This window comes from Chelonoidis abingdonii, chromosome 2, assembly GCF_003597395.2.
Source record: "Chelonoidis abingdonii isolate Lonesome George chromosome 2, CheloAbing_2.0, whole genome shotgun sequence".
In the NCBI taxonomy this organism is placed as follows: Eukaryota; Metazoa; Chordata; order Testudines; family Testudinidae; genus Chelonoidis; species Chelonoidis abingdonii.
This window is the reverse complement of record NC_133770.1, coordinates 291,086,993-291,114,461: the sequence shown is the minus strand read 5'-3', so window position 1 is coordinate 291,114,461 and position 27,469 is coordinate 291,086,993. Positions and strand designations below refer to the sequence as shown.

At 44.9% G+C, this 27,469-nt stretch overlaps 1 protein-coding gene across 1 annotated transcript in view; it reads left to right on the top strand.

Moving 5' to 3' along the window:
* The window catches only part of COL22A1 (collagen type XXII alpha 1 chain), a 346,712-nt gene that overhangs the window by 156,621 nt on the left and 162,622 nt on the right, over positions 1-27,469 (top strand). Inside the window, 3 exon segments of the mRNA XM_075062036.1 lie at positions 10,573-10,608; positions 12,231-12,284; positions 26,468-26,521. Of these exon segments, the coding sequence (XP_074918137.1) occupies positions 10,573-10,608; positions 12,231-12,284; positions 26,468-26,521 (144 nt within the window).

The following is a 27,469-nucleotide window of genomic DNA, read 5'->3' as shown; positions in this document are numbered from 1 at the left end:
AGGGTTTTAGATAAAATCAGTGGGTTTTGTGACCCAGAATAACAGCTGCAGATTGTAACAAACAACTTGAAGCCAGATCACATAATAATAATTTTGCATCCTGACAGCTTAGTTCTCAACACTGAAAAAATTCCAGGGCTTGTACAGATTTTTTTCCCCTTTACACAATCTAAGTGAACATTAACTTACATTTTCGGTCCTGGTCTCTCACTGCCAGGCCCATGGCTGGTACACAGTGACATCTGCTGGCAATGACAAAGCTGTAAACTCTCCACTACCTTTCTTTCTTTCTTTCTTTCTTTCTTGCATTTCCTTGCCAGATTCAGCTCCGAGTGTGAAAACGAATAGTGTCAGAAAGCTTTTTCATCTCTCCATTCCTCTTCTGGTGAGAGTTCTGTAAAAGAGAGTCCTGTGATTCAGTCACTGATAACCAGGCCAGGATGCAGAACACTCTTTAACACAGTATTACGACTGACAGGTATGGATTAGCTGCTTGTCAAGAACAGGTGAAAAGAGCCTTCCTAACCAGCTAATGTGCATGTAGAATATAAAACGAGCCTGTTATTCTAGTCAATTACAGCCTTCAGAGGTGCTACACAAAACAGATCTTTGTCACCCCCAGCAGATCTGTAGTCAGTCAAAGGCATCACCCCATCACATGCGATCTGCCATCTTTCCCCTGACTAAGAGCTTTGAAACCTGTTCTTGTGGCCAAGTTTCTCCTCTCCTTACCCATTCATAAGATCGGAAGAAGAGCAGAGGCAGTGTCGTTTACTCCAGTTGATTGATAAAGTTAGGCAGTCAGGTCCTTCCTTCTCCATATGACAAACCCCTTATCCAAGCTTGCTGCCAGGCTGACCTTCCCCTTTAGAGGTTAAAAATAGCAACTCTGACATTTAGGGCAGATAGGCAGCTAGATCACTCTGCCCCGGCCACACTAACCTGAGATGCTGTAACTTCAAATGCCAGCACCTTCTGGGCTCTCTTACATCAGCAAAAAGCTTCCAAGTCGCCTGTCTGATGCTTCTGGGTAACAAACCAAGAATGGGACACAAAAAGACTCTGCTAGGAAGCCATTGCCTTGATCAGAAACATTTTTTATCTGTTCAGTGGAGGAGTGCACATTATTATGGTCAACTGTTTTTACAGCTCCAGAGGAGCATATAGTACTTTAGAGACTGGGTCTACCGTGAATAGTTCACAATCTTATGGCAAGAGTCTACCCTGGGCAGCCTTAAGTGCACCAGGTCACAGGGCTGTATTGTGGCAAATCACTGGGACTCTGTGTGGACACGGCTTCAACCCATGTGGATGAAAGTGCAGAATCAGGGCCTAAATTCAGAGAGACCTGTTAGGTGTGTCCACTTCCTACTCTGTATGACATATTCCTTTTGGACCTGGCGCAGCATACGACAAAAACCTTTGGGTAAAAAAAAAAAAAAGCCAGAATGGTGTCCCCGGGGAAGCTGGGCAGGGTAAGTTAATATTTCTCTGACAGGGCAAAACATCCACCTGGTACCTGACAAATCATCTGGAACTGCACAGCTACAATCGCCACATGCTATTTATAGGCCGGAGGATACAAATTAATCAATGTCATGCTAAAGGCAACCGTGTTCTTGTTCTGCTTCAGTGCACACTCACCATCCAGTGCCTGGCAAGCTGTTTGTCTGACAGAAGCTTTGATCCTGAGCGAAGGCAGATGAAAGCGGCGAGGATTGTTTTTACCTAGAGACAAAGAGCACGTTATGTCGCACAACTGCTCACTGTTTGTCACATTTCAAACTTGAATCCAAATATCTATTTTTGGTGGCACAACATTCACATTCACAACATTCACAAAAACATGTTCCTGGGTTTGTTTTGGGGTTTTATTTATTTATTTTTTTATTTTGGTTCTTTTACAATATACAATATTGTTAACTGTACATCTGCAAGGACAAAGCAGTAGGGCAGTGATTCAGTTTGATGAGGCTTTATAGGTCTGACAAGTTACCCAGGACAAGGACACACCCTCTCCAGGATCTGTCAGAGGCAGGGTGACCCATCCAGAATAGAGTCACACTGTCTTTGGAGTTTGGCCCCTTGTGTCCATTTCTGTTATTTCTGAACCAAGGGCAGCGTGGTACATAGCACAATGCCATCTCTACCCTCTTTCTTAACTTTTTTCAGCACCAAGGTCCTTGGCAGGAGCCTGTCGATTTAAATAGGATTTGATCAGAGACAAAGACACAGAGTGATTACTATTTACAAGGCACAGTAGGTACACTCAGGGTTTAACAAAACACAGGCACAATTAGCCATAGTCTTTGCTGGCATTACTCCACCGACTTCATTTGGCCCAGTCTGCCCTGAGAACCGTAGGGAAAGCTGCACCAAAGGAAATATTGGCACTGCCGCTCTAAAAACAAACCCCTTCATGTCTGGCTCTCTCTGTGCCCTGGCACATGCTCTGTGGAATGCAGATTTGACTCCACTCTGCTGTTGTGGTGTTGTGTTTGTTCAGAACCATAGAAAGCAGAGGGCCTTTTCAGAAATGTAAGTGCTTCCAAAGGGGCCTGCACAAACAGCCATTCTCTCACAGAGCTCTGGCTGGCACTTGTAGAAATTTAGTAATTTTCCTCAACAAAATTTGGAAAAGCGGAGTGCTTTGGAGGACTGTAAGTCCATCAATTCTAGCTGATCTTTGGCCTCGGTTTCTGTACATTCAGCCAGAAATAGGTCCGCAAACAATATGAATGTGCCGGGGTTTTTTCTTTAACTTTTGAAATTCTTAGACACGGTGATCAGTCGATCTTGGAGCTGTTGAATGGAGTCGTTTCAGATACTGTAATGAGCTCCGTCAGTGCACACGGAAATACTGAGACCCAAATATTCTCTCCCACTGCACTCTCTTTGCACCATCTGCTGTGCAAAGGGGTAGAAACTGGCTTCACAGCAGGGGATATCCTAGATGTGGAAGAGTCACTATCCAGCATAGAGCTGACGGAGGTGACTTCTATGCCACTACCATCATCCTCTTTCAGAATCCCCATGGTAGGTGGTGGTAAGGGCTTGCGAGAGGGAATGGTCAAGGGTGGGGGAGATGGATAGTATGTTGGGGACCGTTACTGGCTTGGCAAACTTTAAAGCACCTCCTAGGCTTCTCTAAACTCTGCTGGGGCCAGGTCCAGTGCAGAGCTGACTATAGAATTGGGAAGCTGTAACCAGCTACCTCATTCGCCTACCCCTACCCGCTGTACAGTCATTGGAAAGGCCATGGGCCAAAATCACTGGTTCACGTTGGCTGTTTTGTCCCACTCTGGTGATGCAGAGGTGGATCTGGCCCATGATCTTTCCATCGTACTCATAAGGAAGCGCACAAAGGACCGCCAGAAAATGATGCAGCACCTCCTCTCCCCAGGAACTCCAGAAGCCCTGGTGTTTCCCTGAGGCTCGGTGTCTCATGAGCTCCAGCTGGGGGCAGTGTGTGTGCCCAGTGGGGCTGGACGTTCTGGAACAATTGAGCTCTGTTTAATTTCCCTGTGCAATGAATGAAACATTACAATAATGGTAAGAGTTCTTAGCCAGCCTTTTATCAATTCCTGTACATTAACAGCTTGGTTTTCCAATGAGTCTGAGAGCACCTGTAGCTCCCATTGAAACCTGAAAATCAGACCATATGTCTTCTGTATTTATTAAATCAGAGTGAAGTGCAGTGACTGAAGTGGGCTGTTCTTTTGTTTGGTTTTGTTGTGGTTTTTTTTTCATTTTGTTTTTGGCAAATGATCTAAAACAAACTCTTAGCAGAGATGAATTGCTGGTCTCCTATAGAAGCATAAGGCAATGCAAGCTTTGATGTGAAATCTGCCAAGATATTAATAGGGTTTTACCCTCATTAAGCTAATACAATTCTGCATCAGTGCTTTCAAGAATGCAGTCATCTGTGTTACCTCTGGTCAGCAGCTTTCGAAAGTGGAGCTGGGTGAAATATCCACTCCAAAAATCTCAAGCATCTAACTGTACCTGGCTTTGACTTCACAGAACATTCACAAAGTTTAATGAAGTTTCTAAAAATGTTGATGAAATGTTGCATGGAAATAGTTCCACGGGTTGGCTGTTTTGTAACAAATTTTTAAAGCCTCATTCACTCCAAAATTAACAGGTTGTTACCTCTGAAAAACAAAAAGCTAGAGGAGGAGAAAGGGGAAGTGCTCGTGTCTTTCCAAAGCTACATGGTCTAATGCAGTGGCTCTCAACCTTTCCAGAGAGCTGTACCCCTTTCAGGAGTCTGATTTGTCTTGCGTACCCCTACATTTCACTTCACTTAAAAACTACCTGCTTACAAAATCAGACATAAAAATACAGAAGTGTCCCAGCACACTGTTATTGACAAATTGCTGACTCTCATTTTTACCATATAATTATATATAAATTGATTGGTATATAAACATTGTACTTACATTTCAGTGTATAGTATATAGAACAGTATAAACAAGTCACTGTCTGTATGAAATGTTAGTTTGTGCTGACTTCGCTAGTGCTTTTTATGTAGCCTGTTGTAAAACTAGGCAAATATCTAGATGAGTTGACGTACCCCCCAGAAGACCTCTGTGTACCCTCAGGGGTATGTGTATCTTTGATTGAGAACCACTGGTCTAATGGATTAAACGCGTGACAGGGAACCAGGAGAGAGGAAGATGTGGCCTTGGCACTAACTAGATTGAGACTCAGGAGACTTGGATTGAACTTCCATCTTTGCAACAAGTTTCCTCTGGGCCTTGAAAATACTAATAAAAACATGCACAATGTATGAAAAAAATACTGACGTGACTATAGTTCTGAAGAAAGGCAGCAGGTGGCAGCCCTGCAGCTCGCTGTCAGCCGGAAAACGGTTTATAATATGAACCACAGCAGTGCGCAGTTCCCCACAATTCTCATTTAACGAGCCTCAGTCCTGAGCTGGAGAGACCATCTGTAGGGAGGAGACAATAATTCATTTCCCTTTCTTGTTCAGCTCATGACCTCTAACAGAGAGTGTCAATTAGCAGTGGTGGTTTTGTCATGCAGATTCTTCTCTACTGGACTGTGACCATTACCTTACCGCAAAGAGGACTTTGGAAATAGTACAGATGAACGTTACTTTCAACCACTGGGCTGGACTGGGGACTGGTGGCACTCGTGGTGAATGTGCCCTTGCCAATTACAGAATCTTACAAGTGAGACATGGAAAAGACCTGTTAGCTCACCCAGTCCATGACAGTGCCAGAGGAGGATTGTTCCAAGCCTCTAACTCACCTAGTCTCATTTGACTGCCTTTTGAAGGACTCCCAATGCCAGTGTAGGAGGCACCTCTACTGATGTTGGAGTGACTCGGTGAGAAATTCAGTTTCATTTTTATTAAAATAAGAGGCACCTCCACGTAAAAAAGGAGCCTGTGTGACAGAGACAACAAACAGGATATAGAATATGTACTGTTTAATATTCCCCCCATGCTATCTGTATAAAATGAATAACTGAAGGAAAAGTCAAGTGAATTACTGTTTGAATTGGAAGGCAACGGGGCTAATTACAGTCTAAATGCATGTTTAGGGCTGATTTTTGCCATTACTTAACTGTTTAGATAGTTCCCATCTCCATTATCATAGGCCACAACCCAGAGTTTCAAATAAAATATGTGATTATAGACCACAGCTGTTTTCAAGCTGAAGACATGTTTGTAAACTTGGCAGCTCCGTGAGGAGTTGCAAGTGAATGGGATAAAGGCAGATAAACATGGCTTGTTAGCTTAAAAAAGTCACTGAGGGATTATTCTTCTATTTCAGCATTCATCGCATTGGCAGTCTAGGATTTGAGACTAACAAATAACTCAAATTCATCCTTGACCCTTCCCTACACCTGCAAGCCACCTCCCTTCCTTTATTAAATCAGTTTGTTTCAACATACCGATACATTCTGATATAAACTTTATGATGAACCCCCCTTTGAACTAGATGATCCCAGTACAAAGCCGCATATGACAAGCTGCATTCAAGTTACTTCTGTAGCACTGTCTACCCCAGGATCTCAATATACTTCACATGAAATGTTGGAATGGTCAGGGTAGACAGCATCTCCACAAATATAGAGTACTGTATTTTGATCTTAACATTAAGTTGATGTCTTGTGTATTTTGTTGTATCTGACTTGGGGGAGAGGGGATCTTAGTAGGAAGTTTGAATCATGCCTGTGTGTGGTGAAGTTGTTACTTTCAATAAACCCTTTGAATTCTACAAGTGAGTATTATGATACACATAATTTAGTCCTAAACAGGAAATGTGTTGTATTTCTAAAGTGTGTCTCTAAGGGGCAGGACCACCAATTTAACTCCCTTGCCTCCTTTTTGATTGACAGATAATTCAACCAACTGTCTCTCTTCATTAAGGATGAAATTCATTTCTCTGCTTTGGGCCAGTACAGGCAGCATGCCCCGTTTAAGTCATGTTTTCAGGACCTCAGTGGGATGTAAATGGCGTGTAGACTCTGTTCAAAAAAGAAAACAAATGGAGATATATCTATCTCCTAGAACCTGGAAGGGTCATTGAGTCCAGCCCCCTGCCTTCACTAGCAGGCCCAAGTACTGATTTTGCCTCAGATTCCTTAGTGGGCCCCTTAAGGATTGAACTCACAACCCTGGGTTTGGCAGGCCAATGCTCAAACCACTGAGCTATCCCTCCCTCTGTTTGCCTAGGGTGAACACCAGCCTAAAAAATGAGTACAAGTGAACAAAATCCATCCTTCTATCCCCAGTGAAAAGCCTGTGTAACGTTTTTGTGTTTCTGTTATGGAAAGTACATCAGAACATTATGGTCATTAAATTACTATTGTATTGACTCATTAAGGCCTTGTCTACACTAGAAAGGATTTTCCAGTATCTCTACAGTACCATCAAACCCTCTGAGTGAGGCACAGTTTATACTGGGAAGGTTGGGGGAAAAGTCTGTGAGTATAATTTATATCAGTTCTCCAAGCAAAATAAGTTATGTTTGGCTAAGGACTTTTTTTGCTGGAATGACTAAGTCTGCAGCAGGGCTTTTGCTGACACAGCTGTTCGGTTAGGGGTGTTATTTTACTCACTGTCCTAAATGACAAGCTGTGGTAGCTAAACTTAACTGTAGACCAAGTCTGATGCTTAATGCCCAATCTGTTCCCCATTTTTTTCTCAAAGATTGAAACACTCACTTGGTCAAAGCACAGCTTTGAATCAGACAGTGCAATCTACCCTTGTACTTTTGTTAAGGCACCAGCAGCTGCTGATCCAGCCCTTGAGTTGACCAAGTGATTTCCACTGTTCTGAGGGATGAAGAGCAACTGACCGGAGTTAACAATGAAAGTGGAAATCTACCAGCCTCCAGGCTGTAACCTTGTAGCACCAGGCAGGGCTGAGTGAGGCTTCCCCATTGAAGGCACACTGTTAGACCTGCCTCTGGAGACCGGGGGTATTCCTTCACTTTGCTCAGGATAAGAATATGAGAGGGGCTGTTAAATGATCATTCAAACTGGAAGGGCACTTAAATCACTAATGCAGTTTGCTCTTCGTGCACCTCTAGGCAGACATCCTGGGGTTCACGGGGATCCCAGGTGAAAAAGCTCTTCTGCTTGGTATGCCAGAGCCACCTTCTATCTTGTTCTTCTAATGCTTTCAGTGACATGGCTCAAGCTTTCATCCACTTAGGAGCCAATGTACTGGGTGCTTCTGGGAGGAGGAGGAGGAGCTGGGTGCCAAAATCTTGCATGCAGATTGGCTACGTCTTGCCAGACTGATACAAAGAGGAAAGAAGACACCTCCATTCATCCATGCTAGCGTTGCCCCATCATGTAAAACAAATAGTGAGGAAAGAGGATTTTGTTTCCTGATTCCTCCACTTTGAAAAGGAAAGAGAAGGAAAGTGGTGGCTGTGGGGCTGGGAGGGGGGAGTTTTGCTGATAAGGAACTGCCTTCTTACCTATGTTGTAAGCTTTTGTGTCAGGAAACAGCAGTTCCTTCCCAGGTATATTGACCTCTCTGGGCAAATGATTGCCTTGAACATCAAATTTGCTATTTGCTGGATTTCTGTCTCATTAGAGTATCATTCAAATAGAGCAGATCTGATCTGTTCTCCCTCCCCTGCCTCCCTCCCCGCATTAGAAATTCCAAACTAAGGCTCTCCATGAAGGTTCAGTTTGCGTGAAATCTGATAATGAAAATAATGACTTTAATTTATGTATATGCAATACATACTTTGCTGAAGCCAGCTAGTATTAACCCCGAGAAGTGCCATGTATGCCGTTAAATAAATAAAGGGTTAGATCTGTCTCTCTGTCTCACATTGATTAGTACCTTCATCCACAAATATATCTTTTGGAGTCAGTGGTTCCACTCATGGAGTAAATGACTAGAAATATGAGTAAGGGTGGCAGAATCTGGCTCTTGATTTAGTGGTACTGTGTGGTGTGTTTGTATCAGTACATCTCTGTGTGTGTACATATGCGCAAAGGTAACCTTCCCAGGTAATATATGCATAGGCAACCTTAATTCTTGCATCTTGTGACTTCTGAGTGCTTGACTTTGCAACCTTAATATTTTTTAATGTATTTTTATGTGTGATTTATTAGGTTTTTAAACAAGCAAACTGAAAAACAAACACGCAAAAAGAAAAACAAAAAAAACCCAAAAAAAACAAAACCAAAAAACCCCCCAGAAAGTCCATCACATGCAACCACATTGTCTCCCACATAGTTTAAAACAGGGGTTCTCAAACTGGGGATCGTGACCCATCAGGGGGTTGCAAGGTTATTACGTGGGCGTTCATGAGCTGTCACCCTCCACCCCAAACTCCGCTTTGCCCCAGCATTTATAATGGCATCAACTATATTAAAATGTGTTTTTAATGTATAAGAGGTGGGGAGTCGCACTCAGAGGCTTGCTATGTGAAAGGGGTCCTCAGTACAAAAGTTTAAGAACCACTGGTTTAAAGCCAGGTCAATCTTTTTTAAATCCACAGCACAGACTTCTGACTTTTGAGCTTCCAGAGTAACTGTTGGCAGTAGAAAGTTGTCATCTCCTATGTGGGCTAGCCAGTAGAAGGACGAGGTACACATTTTACCAGTCAGATTCCTAGCACTGGCTGACAGCAAAGGAATGTTGAGACTCAGGGAGACTGCATAAGGAAATAGCCCAGAATAGCAATTGCAGAATAGCTGCTCTTGAATTAGCTCTCCATTGTTCAAATGGAATCTTTGGAGAAATTAGCAGCCAGATTCTAATAATGTCTACTGAGCATGTGCAAAATGAGAGGTTTTGGGGCATATGAGCCGGCCAAAGGGGTTATTTACAGGAATATCAAAAGGTGACATCCATTCCCATGAAAGCTCAAGTCCCTGCTTCAATGGCACCAGAACATCTCAGCAAAATGGGTGAGAATGTTTTTAAGATGGGTCAAACAAGATATTTTTCTGTAATTGCATTCTTGGAAAAAACTGATCCTTTTTGGCTGAAACTTTCCAAAAAAAAAGTTTTCCTGAAGCAGATACCTGGAATGGAACAGTTTGGGCTGAATGGTTAAAATTTGGCAAGTGACAAACAACTGAAACGTGGTTGGGAAGACAAGGTGTCATAAACAGATAGTTGAGGGTTAATGTCTCTTTTACCTGTAAGGGGTTAACAAACAGTGAACCTGGAACACCTGACCAGAGGACCAATCAGGAGACAAGATACTTTAAAAATCTCGGTGGAGGGAAGACTTTGTTTTGTGTGTTTTCCTTGTATGTTGTTCTCTCTGGGTTCTGAGAGTGACCACACATACCTACAGGCTCTCTAATCTTTTGTTCAAATTTAGTACATACAAAAGTAGAAAGGCGGTTTAGTCTTTTTAATTGTTTTCTTTATTTGCAAATGTGTATTTGGCTGGAAGGTTTTTAATGTGTATTTTGCTGAAAAGATTTTTAATTTGTATGTATGCTAGGGGCGAGAATTCTCCCTAGTGTCTATAAGCTGAAAGACCCTGTAATATTCCATCTTGATTTACAGAGATAATTTTTACTTTTTATTTCTTTTATTAAAAGCTTTTCTTTTTTAAAGACCTGATTGATTTTTTTCCCTTGTTAAGGCTCAAAGGAACTGAGTCTGTACTCACCAGGGAATTGATTTCCTGTGGGATCTGACACTGAGCGCTGTGCTCCTCTGGTTCTCTGGTACAACTGGTTCTCTAGTACCTTGCCCCATATTCTAGGCAGGACTGACTCTATTTTAGATAAAACATAAAGGAGGAATGATCTGGGGAGTCATTTCCCATTTTTGTCTTTGCGCCCCCGCCGACCTCAGCGAAGGCCAGCCAGGAGCACCCATGACAGCAGCAGACGGTTACAGAATGACTGATAACCGTCATCTCATTGCAATTACAATGGCAGACAGTGCAATAAGGGATGGTAACCATCTCTGCTACCTTGCAAAGGCAAATGAATGCTGCTGTGTAGCATTGAGTACCGCCTCTGTCAGCAGCATCCAGTACACATACACGGTGACAGTGCAAAGGCAAAATGGGCTTCCATGGGCCATGCTATGGCGTCTGCCAGGGCAATCCAGGGAAAAAGGGCGCGAAATGATTGTCTGCCATTGCTTTCACAGAGGAAGGAATGAGTGACGACACTTACCCAGAATCACCCGCGACACTGTTTTTGCACCATCATGCATTGGGATCTCAACCCAGAATTCCAATGGGCGGGGGAGACTGTGGGAACTATGGGATAGCTACGGGATAGCTACCCACAGTGCAACGCTCCAGAAATCGACGCTAGCCTTGGTACATGGATGCACACCGCTGAATTATTGTGCTTTGTGTGGCCGCGTGCACTCGACTTTATACAATCTGTTTTACAAAACTGGTTTATGTAAAATCGAAATAATCCTGTAGTGTAGACGTACCCTGAGTGGATAAGGGCAACAGGGAAGCCAGTGTTGGCATCTCACTCACAAAAGCAGAGGACTGAACATCTCTCGGTGATGCATACGCTGTTAAAAGCTCTGGGATTGGGGAGAGCTGCAGGCTTTGCAGGAGGAAACTCAAGCATGCTGGATAAAATGCCCTTAGCCTGAATGTTGCAGAAGGGGACAAATGTCCAAGCATTTTCCAGCACTCTTTATGGGTGTACTTTTCTCAACTTGTCACTAATATTTTAGCCCTGCCATCTGGGCCTCTTACCTCCTACCTCAACCACTTCTATCATCTGCCCATTTAACCTCTTCTTTAACCTCCCTTTTGCTAATCTGTATTCTTTGCCTGCCTCCCTGTTTGCTGTGCCTGGTGCAGGAACCCATCGGCCATGTAGCCCCTGCTCCCTGGTGGTAGTTTAGCTGCAATTTAGGAGAACTTGGGTAAAGGATTCCTTTGGGAGGTCAGACATACATGAACTAATAACAGAGAAGGGGTACACAGCAGAATGCTCTCTTGCTTCCCATCCCTGTCATGCTGTGTCAGGAGGTAAGCCAATTCTGCCAGCCACAGTGATTTTTGAGAGGTCCTCCCAATATTGCAGGTCATTAGATCATCCCGAAATACCTTTCCGAACCAATGCAACTGTATCATATTGTACATGAAACTGATCTGGGGGTGATATATGGCGACATGGTGTCCTAACATCATAACCTTCCACTGCCCTGATATGATGGGTTCATTGCACTGGGCCGACTGTTAAAGATCACATTTGTGATGTAGCCTTTAGAGGCCTGACCAATTGTAAATCCTAGGTGGCATGAGCCCTGAAGATGACATTTTGTTGCTTAGAAAGCTGCCTGCAAAGAGCTAATGAATGTCCGGATATTTCAATGGTATATTTACTTTGGTCTGGTCTCATTATGGTTCTTCTTTAGAAAAAGCACATTATGGACTTCAGGAGCTACCCCTTTTTCCATAAGCTGGGAATAGGTGACAGGGGATGGATCACTTGATCATTACCTGTTCTGTTCATTCCCTCTGGGGCACCTGGCATTGGTCACTGTCATAAGACAGGATACTGGGCTAGATGGACCTTTGGTCTGACCCAGTATGGATGTTCGGATGTTTTTATGTTCACATGACATGTGGAGTGCAAGCACCGGAGGCAATGTGGAGCTTCCATCAGTAACAACTGTGTATCCTTCAGCGGTGGCTCTTTTTTGTACCTTCTCTAAACATTTCAAAATTGAATGCAAGCATTTGAAACCACACAACTAACCCATGTGCTCTTTGTTACAGGGAGAATCAGGGCCGCCAGGGGCTTTTGGACTGCCTGGTCCAGCAGGCCCTAAGGTGAGCTTTTCATTCGTTCTAAGTCCACACTTGTATTTCCAGTCTTGACATTATGTGCACCTCTGGTTTCTTGGAGGTGATTTCTTTGGACCCTCGCTAATGAGGGAACAAGCTCCCAGCCTTAGGATAATGCACATTGCCTACAAAATATTGTTAAAACATCAGTAAATCCACCCATGCTCCCAGGGAGGGAGGTGAGTATTATCATCCCCATGTAACAGGTGGAGAGGCAGTGACTCAGAGAGCATTAGGCCTAAATTGTCAAATCTCCACTAATTTTGGCTGCCTCAGTTTGTGCCAATTCGCAGTGACTTGGCAATGTACAACTTACAACAGCATTTACGTCCCCTCTGGATTTGGTTCAAAGAATGTATTCAGGAGTCTGAATTCAGTAACGCTCACCTAAGCCCTACATGGGGAACAAGCCTGGATCTGACAGGCCGGGTTAATGGCCCCGTTCTGTCCTCACTGACGCAGATCCAGCTCCTATTGACTTCCTCCCTTATAACTGGAGGCAGAACTGGGTCCATAATGTGCATCAAGCGGAAGAGGTTGCTGCTTCATCTTTATAACACGGAGATGCAGTCCGCTAACAATACAGGTGCCATGGCGCAACACACCATCTCGATCCAAGTGGCAGCACTTGCTGAAGCAGTTAGCCTTTGTGGGTCACATTTCCATATGAAAGATGAGGGGGGCCAGGAGGTTGAACTATAGAAAACGATGAACTGCACGTAAATGGTGTAATATGCACAGCAGGTTATTATCTGCCTAAGAAAGGGGCCAGACTGGATTCACAGAGCCCAGTTCTCCTCCCGCTGAGGTCAAGAGGAATTTTGCCTCTAACTTCAGTAGGAGCAGGAGCAGGCCCTGTGTCTACTGGAAGGGATTCAGGTCCCGTCTGGCACAGAAAAAGAGGATCCATGAAGCAAACTAGCAGTGTTCATTTGTACAGGGCCCAGTAGACCTGTTAGCCAGGGAGAGATGGGCAGGCCCTTTCTCTAATTGCCTGTCACTTCTTCCGGTGAATGTTTATCAACTGCCATGGTTCCCACAGGGCCTGCTCACAAGCACACATGTATTAATCACTTGGTTGAAATGCTTGGCAGCAAACCAGTGAATGCAGGAGCAGCACAGTGGTTACATGCAGCAGCACAGAGGGGCTCATTGTGGAAGTTGCATGACAGAGCGTTCTGCAGAAGATGAATGGCAGCTGTGAATGTAGGGCTCGACTGGGAGAACAGGGAGCAGCATTTTAATATGGTAGTTTGTAACCTAGGCCCTCTTTTTCCTAATGACTCTGGGTACACTCATCCTTCAGGGGGATTTGGTGGCAGGTGACGTGAATTGAATTTATCACCTATACGTGCTGGCCAGCTATGTGGCTCCAATCTGTGACCATGTTTTTTGTGCATCTTGAATTATTATCAATAATGGTACAAAAGCAAAATAAATGGTGGCTTCTGAGTAATGTCTGTGCCATTTCCTCTTCCTGGTGCTGAGCTCATCGTCCTCATTTGGAGTCTGCTCTGCATATGTAGCCTAGCCAAACTGTGCATATTCCTTTCCCTAAGGACTCGGCCCTGCAGGGTGCATAGCATTTCTGTGAGTTGCTGAGAACCCTCAGCAAACCTTGAGATCACGCGGCACCTCACAGGATCAAGCCCTTCTAGAAAAGAAGGTGCATAGCTTCATGGAGCGATGACAGAGAGGAGATATGAAAACTGTCTGCAGGTATTTGATAGGCATAAATGTTATTATTTATTTGTATTACCATAGCACGTAGGAGCAGGAGAGGAATTATTTAGGGTAGTACAAGGGACACATTGAGGACACTAAAAGCAGCAGAGAATCCTGTGGCACCTTATAGACTAACAGACGTTTTGAATCATGAGCTTTCGTGGGTGAATACCCACTTCATCAGATGAATGTAGTGGAAATTTCCAGGGGCAGGTATATATATGCTAGCAAGCAAGCTAGAGATAATTGAGGACACTGTATTTAAATACTAAACGACAATTAAGTGACATGGCTAGAAGTGGTAGGATGCAGTTGGAAAAGGGAACAGTTCGGCTGGATAACTTCACAAATATACTGGGTAAGGTGCTTGAGTCTGAACCATCTCTTAAGAGAGGTAATAGGAACCTCATTGTCTGAGTTATCTAACAGGAGGCTAGACAAGGACCTAGAAACTATATTCTAGGGAACAATCCAACAGTGGCAAAGGGATACAGTAGCGGAGGGATGAGTCCCAGTCAGCCCCTTACATGGATAATGTTATACAAGGTGAAAAGCTGTATCCAGAAATTCACCCAGAAGAAAACGTTCAAAGCTGGTCTGCATGGGGTGGAGGAGAACATTGTCACCACATAGGATCAGAGCGAGGGCCAGGAAAGTGTCATGGAAGCTGGACTCAGAACCACTCCCACTCCAAATAGGCACCAGAGGAGAAACATAATTGAACAGCAGCGCTGGAGTGACTCTGGAGCTGTGCAGGAAACAACACCTAATAGAGGATGGTTTCAGTTCATTCCTGGTTATGGCCCTGGAGTTTTCCTGCTGCCCTATTCTTCCGCCAGCACACTGTTACGCTGCAACGAATAGGACTACTTTGTATGAGTTTGGCAAATCTTCGCTCGCTCTTTGCATGTTTACCATCTCCCTCTGCTTTTCCCCCTGAAGTAACACTAGTCTCTAGTGACATTAGATTATGCCAACCTGGGTGACATCCACAGCTGCAGCGAACTGGGACTCGGAAGATTTTGCATGTGTTCCTGGCTCTACCCCAGCCTTCTTGACTGACTGTGGACAAATTACTTCATCTTTAAAAGCAGCAGAGAATCCTGTGGCACCTTATAGACTAACAGACGTTTTGGAGCGTGAGCTTTCGTGGGTGAATACCCACTTCGTCAGACGCAGTACGTGGAAATTTCAGGGGCGGTATATATATGCTACTAACAAGCTAGAGATAAGGTTAGTTCAGTCAGGGAGGGTGAGGCCTGTTCTAGCAGTAGAGGTGTGAAAACCAAGGGAGGAGAAACTGGTTCTGTAACTGCAAGCCATTCACAGTCTTTGTGGTCCAGAGCTGATAGTGTCAAATTTGCAAATGAACTGAGCTCAGCAGTTCTCTTTGAAGTCTGGTCCTGAAGTTTTTTTGCTGCAGGATAGCCACTTAAGGTCTGCTAAGTGTGGCCAGGGAGGTTGAAGTGCTCTCCTACAGGTTTTTGTTATTGCCATTCCTGATATCTGATTTGTGTCCATTTATCCTTTTCCGTAGTGATTGTCCAGTTTGGCCGATGTACATACAGAGGGGCATTGCTGGCATATGATGGCGTATAATACTTGGTGGACGTGCAGGTGAATGAACCAGTGATGGTATGGCTGATCTGGTTAGGTCCTATGATGGTGTGCTGGTGTAGAATAGTGGCAGAGTTGCATCGAGGTTTGTTGCATGGATTGGTTCCTGAGCTAGTAGTTACTATGGTACGGTGTGCAGTTTGCGGTGAGATACGTTTCAGGTTGGCAGGTTGTCTGTGGGCAGATTGGCCTGCACCCAAGAATACGTGAAAGTGTGGGATCATTGTCAGGATGGGTTGTAGATCCCTGATGATGCGTTGGAGGGTTTTAGCTGGGGGCTGTAGTGATGGCCAGTGGAGTCCGTGGTTTCTTTCTTGGGTTGTCTTCGATAGGGGCTTCTGGGTACACGTTGCTGCTGTTGATCTGTTTCCTATTCCTCGTGCGGTATTGTAGTTTTGAGAATGCTTGGTGGATTTTGTGGTGTTGGTCTCTGTCTGAGGGGTTAGAGCAGATGCGGTTGTACCTCAGTGCTTGGCTGTAACAATGGATGTGTGATTGCCAGGATGGAAGCTGGAACATGAAGGTAGCGTAGCGGTCGTAGGTTTTTGATATAGAGTGGTGTTAATGTGACCATCACTTATTTGCACCGTGGTGTCTAGAAAGTGGATCTCCTGTGTAGATTGGTCCAGGCTGAGGTTGATGGTGGGGTGGAAGTTGTTGAAATCGTGGTGGAATTTTTCTAGAGTCCCTTCCCATGGGTCCAACGATGAACGATGTCATCAATGTAGCGAGGTAGAGAGGGGCGTGAGTAGACGAGAGCTGAGGAAGCGTTGTTCCAGTCAGCCATAAAATAATTGGCGTATTGGTGGGCATGCGGTGCCCATAGCAGTGCCACTGATCTGGAATATATATGTCATCAAAACTTGAAATAGTTGTGTGTGAGTATAAAGGCACAGAGCTCAGCAGCCAGTTGTGCTGTGGCATCATCAGGGAAACTGTCCGAACAGCTTGTATTCCATCTGTGTGTGGGATGTTTGTGTAGAGAGACCTCTACATCCATGGTGCTAGGATGTGTGTTTGCTGGGAGTGACCAATGCATTGTAGTTTCCTCAGGAAATCAGTGGTGTCACGGAGATAGCTGGGAGTGCTGGTGGCATAGGTCTGAGTAGAAGAGTCCACATATCCAGACAGCCTCAGTGAGAGTGCCAATGCCCGAGATGATGGGGGCGTCAGGTTTCCGGATTGTGTGGATCTTGGGTATAGTAAATAGAAACACCTGGTCGCGGCTCAAGGGTATCTGATTTGTTCTGGGTTTATAGTGTAAGGGAGTGTCCTGAGTAGATGTCCATTTCTTAGTGTATTCCTCGTGGGATCTGAGGAAGGGCCTGTAGAATTTGGTATTGGAGAGTTTGTCTGGGGCCTCTCTGGTATCAGAACGTTTATGATGACAACAGCAACTCCTTTTATCAGACCCTTGATGATAATGTCAGGGTTTCTGAGGCTGTGGATGCAATTGCGTTGGCACGATTGGTTATGAGGCAACGGTGTTTTTTTCCACTTTGCTGTGACGTCGGGGAAGCATTCAAGGTGTATAAGGCCGACTTATTCGGCTCAGAGGAGTCCATGTGGGTTCTTTTCTTGTGTGGTGGTGGGTTGGGTCTGGATATCGTCAGTGGTTCAGTGTGTCCTGGAAGTAGTCTCTTGAGTCGCAGACAGGCGAAAGTAGGCTCCAGATCGCCACAGAACTGTATCATGTTGTGGGGGTGGCAGGGAGAAAGAGAGTCCCCGCGATAGACAGACTTTTTTTCCTGGGTGAGCGTGTAGGTTCTATGCCATATTCCACACAGACTCCAGCTATCTCCGTGAACACCACTGATTTCTGAGGAAACTACAATGCATTGGTCCCTCCAGAAACACACATCCGAGCCACCAGATGGAATGGAGGCTCTCTGACACAAACATCCACACACAGAGGGAATACAAAGCTGTTTGGAACAGTAATCCCTGATGAATGCCACAGCACAACGGCTGCTGAAGCTCTGTGCCTTTATACTCACACACACTAGTTCAAGTTTGATGACAATATATTCTCAATCAGTGGCAACTGCTATGGGCCAGACCCGCATGCCCCACAAGAACTGCCAATAATTTGTATATGGCTGACCTGGAACAACGCTTCCTCACTCTCGTCACTCAACGCCCCTCTCTAACCATACGCTACATTGATGACACTATCATCATTCTGGACCCATGGAAGGAGAACTCTAGAAAAATTCCCACACGAATTTCACAACAACTTCCCACCCCACCATCAAACCTCTAGCCTGACGCAATCTACACAGGAGATCCACTTTCTAGACACACACGGTGCAAAATAAGTGAGGTACATCTAACACCACTCTAATATTTCAAAAAACTAACCGACCGCTACGCCTACCTTCATGGATTCCAGCTCCATCCTGGGCACATCACACGCATCCATTGTCTACACCAAAGCACTGAGGTACAACCGCATCTGCTCTAACCACCTCCAGACAGAGACCAACACTACAAAAATCTCCACCAAGCATTCTCAAAACTACAATACCGCACGAGGAAATTAGGAAGCTGTTGCTGTTGGTGGGTGGTACCTGTTGTATCGGTGCATCTTGTTCCTTTGTCTGGAAGTATTCTGTTGAGTCGCAGACGGCGCGAAAGTACGGTTCGATCGACAGCAGACGTATTCATGTTGGTGGGGGTGGCAGGGCAGAGAGATCCCCGGATAGGACGATTTTTCTGGGCTGAGGTTGTAGTTGCTTGCCTATGCACCAGCACTCCCAGCTATCTCCGTGACACCACTGATTTCCTGAGGAAACTACAATGCATTGGTCACCTCCCAGGAAAACACATCCTCACCATGGATGTAGAGGTCTTCTACACAAACATCCCACACACAGATGGAATACAACTGTTTCGGACAGTTTCCTGATGATGCCACAGCACAACTGGCTGCTGAGCTCTGTGCCTTTATACTCACACAACTATTTCAAGTTTTGATGACATATATATTCCAGATCAGTGGCACTGCTATGGGCCCCGCATGCCCCACAATACGCCAATATTTTTTGGCTGACTGGAACAACGCTTCCTCAGCTCTCGTCTACTCACGCCCCTCTCTACCTCGCTACATTGATGACATCTTTCATCGATTGGACCCATGGGAAGGGACTCTAGAAAAATTCCACCACGATTTCAACAACTTCCACACCCACCATCAACCTCAGCCTGGACCATCTACACAGGAGATCCACTTTCTAGACACCACGTGCAAATAAGTGATGGTTACATTAACACCACTCTATATCAAAAACCTACGACCGCTACGCTACCTTCCTGCTTCCAGTTCCATCCTGGGCCAGTCACTCATCCATTGTCTACAGCCAAGCACTGAGGTACAACCGCATCTGCTCTAACCCCTCGACAGAGACCACACATACAAAATTCCACCAAGCATTCTCAAAATACATTCCCGCACGAGGAATAGGAACAGATCAACAGAGCAGACGTGTACGAAGGCCTCCTACTGAAGACAACCCAAGAAAGAAACCAACAGGACTCCACTGGCCATCACTTACAGCCCAGTAAAACCCTCCAACGCATCATCAGGGATCTACAACCCATCCTGGCAATGATCCCACACTTTCACGGATCTTGGTGGCAGGCCAATCCTTGCCCACAGACAACCTGCCAACCTGAAACGATTTCTCACAGCAACTGCAACGTACCATTGTAACTCTAGCTCAGGAACCAATCCATGCAACAAACCTCGATGCCACTCTGCCCACTATTCATCACGCGCACCTCATAGACCTAACCAGATCAGCCATACCATCACTGGTTCATTCACCTGCACGTTCATCCAATGTATATTACGCCATCTATGCCAGCAATGCCCTCTGTATGTACATCGGCCAAACTGGAAATCACTACGGAAAGGATAAATGGACACAAATCAGATATCAGGTGGCAATATACAAAAACCTGTAAGAGAGCACTTCAACCTCCCTGGCCACACTTAGCAGACCTTAAGGTGGCTATTCTGCAGCAAAAAAAAATTCAGGACCAGACTTCAAAGAGAAACTGCTGGCTTCAGTTCATTTGCAAATTTGACACTTCAGCTCTGGACTCACAAAGACTGTGAATGGTTGCAGTTACAGAACCAGTTTCTCCTCCCTTGGTTTTCACACCTCTACTGCTGAACAGGCCTCACCTCCCTGACTGAACTAACCTCGTTATCTCTAGCTTGTTAGCTAGCATATATATACTGCCCCCTGAATTTCCACTACTGCGTCTGACGAAGTGGTATTTATTTTTACGACGTCTGACGAAGTGGGTATTCACCCACGAAAGCTCACGCTCCAAAACGTCTGTTAGTCTATAAGGTGCCACAGGATTCTCTGCTGCTTTTACAGATCCAGACTAACACGGCTACCCCTCTGATACTTTTCATCTTTAAAGTGTCTCTCCATCTCAGAAAAGATATCTTGCAATTGGAAAAGTTGCAGAGAAGGGCAACAAAAATCATTAGAGCTATGGAACAGCTTCCATCTGAGGAGAGATTAATAAGACTGGGACTTTTCAGTTTGGAAAACTGGATGACTAGGGGTGGATAGGACAGATGTCTATAAAATCATGACTGGTGTGGAGAAAGTAAATAAGGAAGTGCTATTTATTCCTTCTCCTAACACAAGAACTAAGGGCACCAAATGAAATTAATAGGCAGCAGGTTTAAAACAAACATAGGGAAGTACTTCTTCACATAACTTGCAGTCAACTTGTGGAACTCTTTGCCAGAAGATGTTGTGAAGGCCAAGAATATAACAGGGTTCAAAAAAGAACTAGATAAATTAGTGCAGGATAGATCCATCAATGGCTATTAGCCAGGATGGGAAGAGATGCAAAACCATGCTCTGAAGTGTCCCTAGCCTCTGTTTTCCAGAAGTTGGGAATGGGTGACAGGGAATGGATCACTCAATGATTACCTGTTCTGTTCATTCCACCTGAAGCGCTGGCATTGGCTACTGTTGGAAGACAGGATACTGGGCTAGATGGACCATTGGTCTGACTGAGTATGGCCATTCTTACGTTCTTGTGTTCTTTCCTTGCCTCAGTTTCCCATCTGTAAAATGGGGATGACAGCACCCCTTTTCTCTCTCTCTCACACGCTTCTTCCCCCCATCTTATTTATTTAGATTGAAGGGACTGTCTCTTAGAATCATAAAATATCAGGGTTGGGAGGGACCTCAGTAGGTCATCTAGTCCAATCCTCTGCTCAAAGCAAGACCAATCCCCAACTAAATCATCCCAGTCAGGGCTTTGTCAAGCCTGACCTTAAAAAATCTAAGGAAAGAGATTCTAGCACCTCCCTAGGTAACCCATTCCAGTGATGCATCTGATGAAGCAGGTATTCACCCACGAAAGCTCATGCTCCTAAACCTCTGTTAGTCTATAAGGTGCCACTGGATTCTCTGCTGCTTTTACAGATCCAGACTAACACAGCTACCCCTCTGATACCATTCCAGTGCTTCACCGCCTTCCTAATGAAAAAGTTTTTCCTAATATCCAACCTAAACCTCCCCCACTGCAAGTTGAGACCATTACTCCTTGTTCTGTCATCTGGTGCCACTGAGAACAGTGGCACCAGATGACAGAACAAGGAGTTCCTCTCTGGAACCCCCTTTCAGGTAGTTGACAGTAGCTATCAAATCCGTCTTCATTCTTCTCTTCTGCAGACTAAACAATCCCAGTTCCCTCAGCCTCGCCTTATAAATCATGTGCTCCAGCCCCCTAATCAATTTGTTGCTTTCTGCTGGACTCTTTCCAATTTTTCCACATCCTTCTTGTAGTGGGGGGCCCAAAACTGGCCACAATACTCCAGATGAGGCCTCACCAATGGCAAATAGAGGATAATGATCACATCCCTCGATCTGCTGGCAATGCTCCTACCTATACAGCCCAAAATGCCATTAGCCTTTTTGGCAACAAGGGCACACTGACTCATATCCAGCTTCTTGTCCACTATAACGCCTAGATGCTTTTCTGCAGAACTGCTGCCTAGCCGCGCTCACTCCCAGTCGTAGAAGTGAATGGATTCTCCGTTTTCTAGTGCAGATCTCTCTACGTTGTCCTTGTTGAACCTCACAGATTTCTTTTGGCCCAATCCCTAATATTGACTAGTCCCTCTGTATCCATACCCGTACCCTCCAGCATATCTCACACTCCTCCCAAGTTTAGTGTCCATCTGCAATCTTGCTTGCAGGTGCAGTCACACCATCCTCAGATCATTAAATGAGTATTGAACAAAACCAGCCCAAGAAACCAACCCTTGGAGCAAGTCCACTTAAGATACTGGTTCCAAATCGACATGGAACCATTTGATCACTACACTGTTGAGCCTGATGATCTAGCCAGCTTTCATCACCTATGGTCATGTCATCCATGCATGACTTTTTATTGCCAGCAGAATACTGTGGGAGCACACCGTATCAAATTTGACTAAATCAAGGAATAACCCATCAACTCTTTCCCCTCATTCCAAGAGCGTTTATCTCATCATACAAGGCAATTAGTTAGTCCAGGCTTGAACTTGCACTGTGAAGTCCATGCGACTGTTCCTCATCATTTTTCCTCTCTTAAATGCTTCAAACTGATTCCTTGAGGATTCTGCTCCTCGATTTTTTCAGGGACACGAGTAAGGCTGATTGGCCTGTAGTTTCCTGGGATCCTCTCCTCCCTTTTATAAAGATAGCACTACATTAGCCTTTTTCAGCATCCGGACACCCTCGAATCGCCATGAATTTTCCGAGATAATCGGCCAATGGCTGCAATCACATCTACCAATCTTTATGCACCCTCGGATGCAGTGCATCCGGCCCCATGGACTTGTGCTGTTCAATTTTCTGAATGTCCTGACACTTCTTTCCCAAGAGGCTAGTCTCCTCCTCCAATATTGTGGCTGCCCAGTGCAGTAGTCTGGAGCTGATTCTTGTTCGTGATAAGAACAGAAGCAAAGAATAAGCATTGAGACCTTGCTTTGCACATGCCTCTGCACTAGGTTACCTCCCATTCAGTAAGGGGCCCACATCTTTCCATGATCACTTACTTGTCCTAACATACCTGTAGCAACCTTCTTGACACCCTTAACATCCCTTGCAGCTGCAACTCCCAAATGTGTGATTTGGCCTTCCTGATTTCACTCCTGCATGCCTGAGCAATATTTTATACTCTCTGTGGTCATTTGTCCATTCTTCCACTTCTTGTAAGCTTCTTCTTGTGTTTATGATCAGCAGGTTTCACTGTTAAGCCAAGCTGGTCGCTGCCATATCTTACTATTTTTCTACCCCACGGGATGGTTTTGTTCTGCAACTCAATAAGGATTCTTTAAAATACAGCCAGCTCTCCTGACTCCTTCCACGCTCATGTTATTCTCCAGGGACCTGCCCATCAGTTCCCTGAGGGTCAAAGTCGCTTTCTAAAGTCCAGGGTCTGTATTCTGCTGCTCTCCTTTCTTCTTTGTGTCAGGATCCTGAACTCGACCATCTCATGGTCACTTCCTCCCAGGTTCCCATCCACTTTTGCTTCCCCTACTAATTCTTCCCTGTCTGTGAGCATCAGGTCAAGAAGGACTGTTAAGCCTCACCCCAGAGAGTTGGGGATTCCTCCAGCACTTGCACCAGGAAATTATCCCCTACACTTTCCAAAAACTTCCTGGATTGTTTGTGCACTGCTGTATTGCTCTCCCAGCAGATATCGGGCTGTTTGAAGTCCTCCATGAGAACCAGGGCCTGTGATCTAATAACTTCTGTGTTTGTTTATGTACAGTGCTTAGCCGCAATGGGGCCCTGATCTGAGGAGGTCCTTTAGGTGATACTGCAACATGAATAATAACAACAACAAAGCAGTATGAATATGTCTGTATGTTCAATAGATGGAAATGCATATAGCGCTATGGGCTGGGAAGCATGGGTGTTTATGTGATGGCTACCGTGGGCATGTGCCATGTGTAGCTTAAATACATTCTGACAAAGTAATGGCAAGCATTCACTGCCGAGAAGTGAGCTCTGCCACCCAGCTCTCTCTCACCTGCCCTGATTAAATATAAAACAATAATCTCTTTTCATAGGGACTTTTATTTATGTTGCGTCCTTTGGCTGGATTTTAGGCTCTGCTGTGTTAAGAAGGAATCCCAATTTTGTTGACTGTGCATTGAAATAGAAATTATTAATGGTTTAAAAAAAAACCAAGCCGTCTACTTACTACATTTATATATGAGCGTAGAGCTGGTAACTGGGATTATAAAGGAGGTGGCATTGATAATTCTAAAGGTCGCGTCTCCTATTCCTGCTGTAATGATTTTTTTTTGTCAGATCACTTATCTTTATTTAGCAGCACCTTTGTGGTGACGTTGAGCTCTCCGGGTTCTGCTGCAGACTCCGAGGAAAGCTAACTGGGTCACAGTTCTTCCCAGGTTCAATCAGTCGTCGTTTATCCCCAGCTAGGTAGGAGAAGCTCACAGACAACCATTCAGGCGCTATAGATGCATTTCAGGAAACTCAGTGAGCTGCTAAACTACTTGGCTGAGGGATTTTCCAGTCTCTGGCTTAGAGTCAATCTTAAGAATTTATTTTTTCTGCTAAGGACAAAGTGAACAATTGTTGCAGACTTCAGTAACTGTACAGTGAAACTTCCCGGGGCACCGCTAATGGCACTACAATCTTCTGGTAATAGTTCTTCATCCACAAAGGACTTAATCCCCCTCTGATAACTGAGGATGACAGGAACAAAATCCCCTCCGATATAAGAGCTAGGACTACCAATACAAATCTAATAAAAGCACCTTTTTGTTTTCGTAAAAAAATGTAAATGAGATTAGTTGCTTGCACTGCTCAGTGAGGTCTCATAAGGACATTCCTGCTGTACTCCTAGCTCAACTCCTTCCATGTTACAAATGTTCTCCTTCATCCAATTTTGTGGGTAAATTTAGTCCTTGTCAGAATGAGGGGCTGATCTTGCTGGCTCAAGCCAGATATAATGCAGGCAGGGGCTGTCAAAGCTTCCCCCACAAAACCCACCCTAGCCTTGACCTGGAATGCCTCCTGCTGTTCCAGTTCATGGCCTCTGATTCTATCAGATTCTGTGGTGTCTTTGGGATGGGAAGAAACATCCACAGAAGAGGGAGAAGAGGCCCATTGACTGGGTGAGAGAAAGCAAAGAGAAGGTACCTACTGTCCGCCTGAGGCCCCTCAATGGAGGGAGGAAGCCACACACACACTCGTCTGCATGAGCCCCTGCACCACAGTTTAGCAGCTGCATGAGGCCTCATAAATGTGCTTGACTCTATTTATAAACCTAGTCACAAGTTTGTACTATAGTTTGTCTCCCTGGCTAGCACAGTTCCCAACCACAGTATGACTGTGCTAATAAGTTCTTCTTTCTGTGAGTGGTCTAGGGCAAGGTTTCAGCTAATATTTTGATGTTTTAAAATATAACTCCCCGTCTGGGCAAATGGAGCTATAGCCTCACTCCCCAAAATGGTGACTGGTACTTTGGGAGTAGAGTCCTGCTTTGTAATGTCCCTGCCAGAACCATGCTACTGAATGATGTTTTAACTTGCATTGTTCACATTGTGAGGCAAGCAGGGCCTGCAACACCACCAAGTTCCTGGTCATTTGTATTTGAATCTTGGTCACCAGCAGTGAACAAGTAGGTCCCCCTCGTCCACATCGCTCTATGTGGCCACACCCTGCATTTCCGAAAGGCTTCTTGTAGGATCGGGACCTTCCTGAACTAAAACTAACTAATTTTGATAGCTTCACTTTGCTGGAAATATCAGTGGCTGGAAATCATCAGCGTAAGCTGAACATGAAGGCTTGTTCTTTTCAAAGCTGAAGGCTTATGAGTTAGGAAGGTCCAAAACTGGACTTAACATAAGGGAAACGAATGTCAGTTGAACTAGCAACCAAATCAGTTGGTCCAGCAGTGCAATCTCAAAACACTTAGAGCTGCATTCACTAATGTGTGTGTCTGTTTTGCGTCAATGTGGTGGGTGGATTCCCCCCAGCAAAGAACATCACCTCCTGCACTGTCCCACCTGCAACCAGGTGTGTTATGGGCACATCATGAGAGCTTGCTGCATTGGTTAGCCCTGTCTGGCAGATGGCACCAAAGAGACTGGGGGGGCAGAGTCATAACTGGCTCCCTTGCCCCCACTCTGACATAAGTGCACCTAAGAACCTGGTCTTTCGTTTATGAACTATGTATTGGAAAACACAAAGAGAGACTGATAACAAGTTTGAATCTCATCTGTCACTCTCCAGCCAAACATAAGAACACAAGGTGATGCCAGGAACTTGCTTGCATTGTATGTGTTTCTCTGAATTCTGGGGCTTGCTTATCACCAAGAACTGGCTTCTACTGTCAAACATGCTGCCTTTATGGGTGTGTGTCTTATTCATACTGTTTTCAGAATGACTCCACCTCACCCAGCCAAGAGAGGGGGAAGTGCCAATTTCATGTAATTGGCCCAATTAGCAGCAGCTGACACAGAAATCTGCAGATTTCAGTTTGTCTCTAAGTGGCAGGTCTGAAAACCAAGTGGTAAGACCACAAAGAGCTTGGTGTGAGACCAGTGCTGGTGTCTGAACACTGGGAGCCAAGGGAAAGGTTTGAGCTTCTTTGTGGGTGCATAGCTGGGAGTGGAAGAACACTCAAGGCATTTAGTACAGATCCCTAGAGAAGCCAGCTCAGCATCTCATAGGAAGTGCCTTTTTAATTCCTGACTACGTTATTTATTGCTTTCTCTTTTGAATTAACCTATTGTCTTTTTCAATGTTTTATTTCCTCCCCAGGGATCTGAGGGCCAGCCAGGTCCACCAGGAATTAAAGGCTATGTCGGAGCACCCGTAAGTCATGATTCTCTGGTTACATTTTATTAGCTAAACAATCCTTGAATCTGGAAACTTCCCCCACATTTTCAATGTATTCTGCACAACTGACTCTTCCATATGACAATCTAGAGATGCCTGACTCTTAACTACGTTCCCACAGTGAAACTTCCGTGACTTCTGGGGAAGTACTTCTGACTTATGCCAGATGTGTGTAAGATTGGCCTCAGGCCTGCAGAGACTGGTATTTAGGAATTACTAGGAAACCTAACATTTTGGATGGGTTGCTTTGAGCTAGCTTGTGTGCCCCCATGTAGCAATAGTCACACTGCAATTTTATAATGTTGTGTCTTGTGATGCAACATTAGTACATTGCTTCACAATTGGATCACAACACAATGCGATGTGACCTCATGACATAATGATGTTTTGAGAAAGCTATTTTGGAACCCTTTAGGGACCTGTATATTGGACTTGTAGGACATGGGATTACCTTGTGGAATTTACATCAAGCCCCAGAAAACTGAAACAGGTATCCAGTTTGCAACCTAGCCTCCTGGACCCACCTTAGTAATTACATGGGCACTGTACAGGCTCACCTAAGGGAACTGTGGGGTGTACTGACTTGACTGTTCGTGCAGCAGTACATTTAAATGGAATGCCAGACCTGCTAATGCCTTACAAGGCTCCCTGTACTGGTTGACTTGTTCCTTTATAACTCACCAGATAGAGGCCTGTGTTTTCGAAGAAGGTTGTGAATTTTCTTCTTTGTCATGTATAATGTTTACCTGATAACTGTGAAGCCTATAGGCCTCCTGGGTCGAAAACCAATGAAAGTAAGCAGAGAATCTGGTTGTTTGCCTAGGCCTGGCTGTGGATCAATACGATATCACTACTCGACTGTCTGAAAAGTAAAGTGGTACCTGCCTAAATTGTCTGTTGAGCTGCAAACAGGCGCAGCAGCTC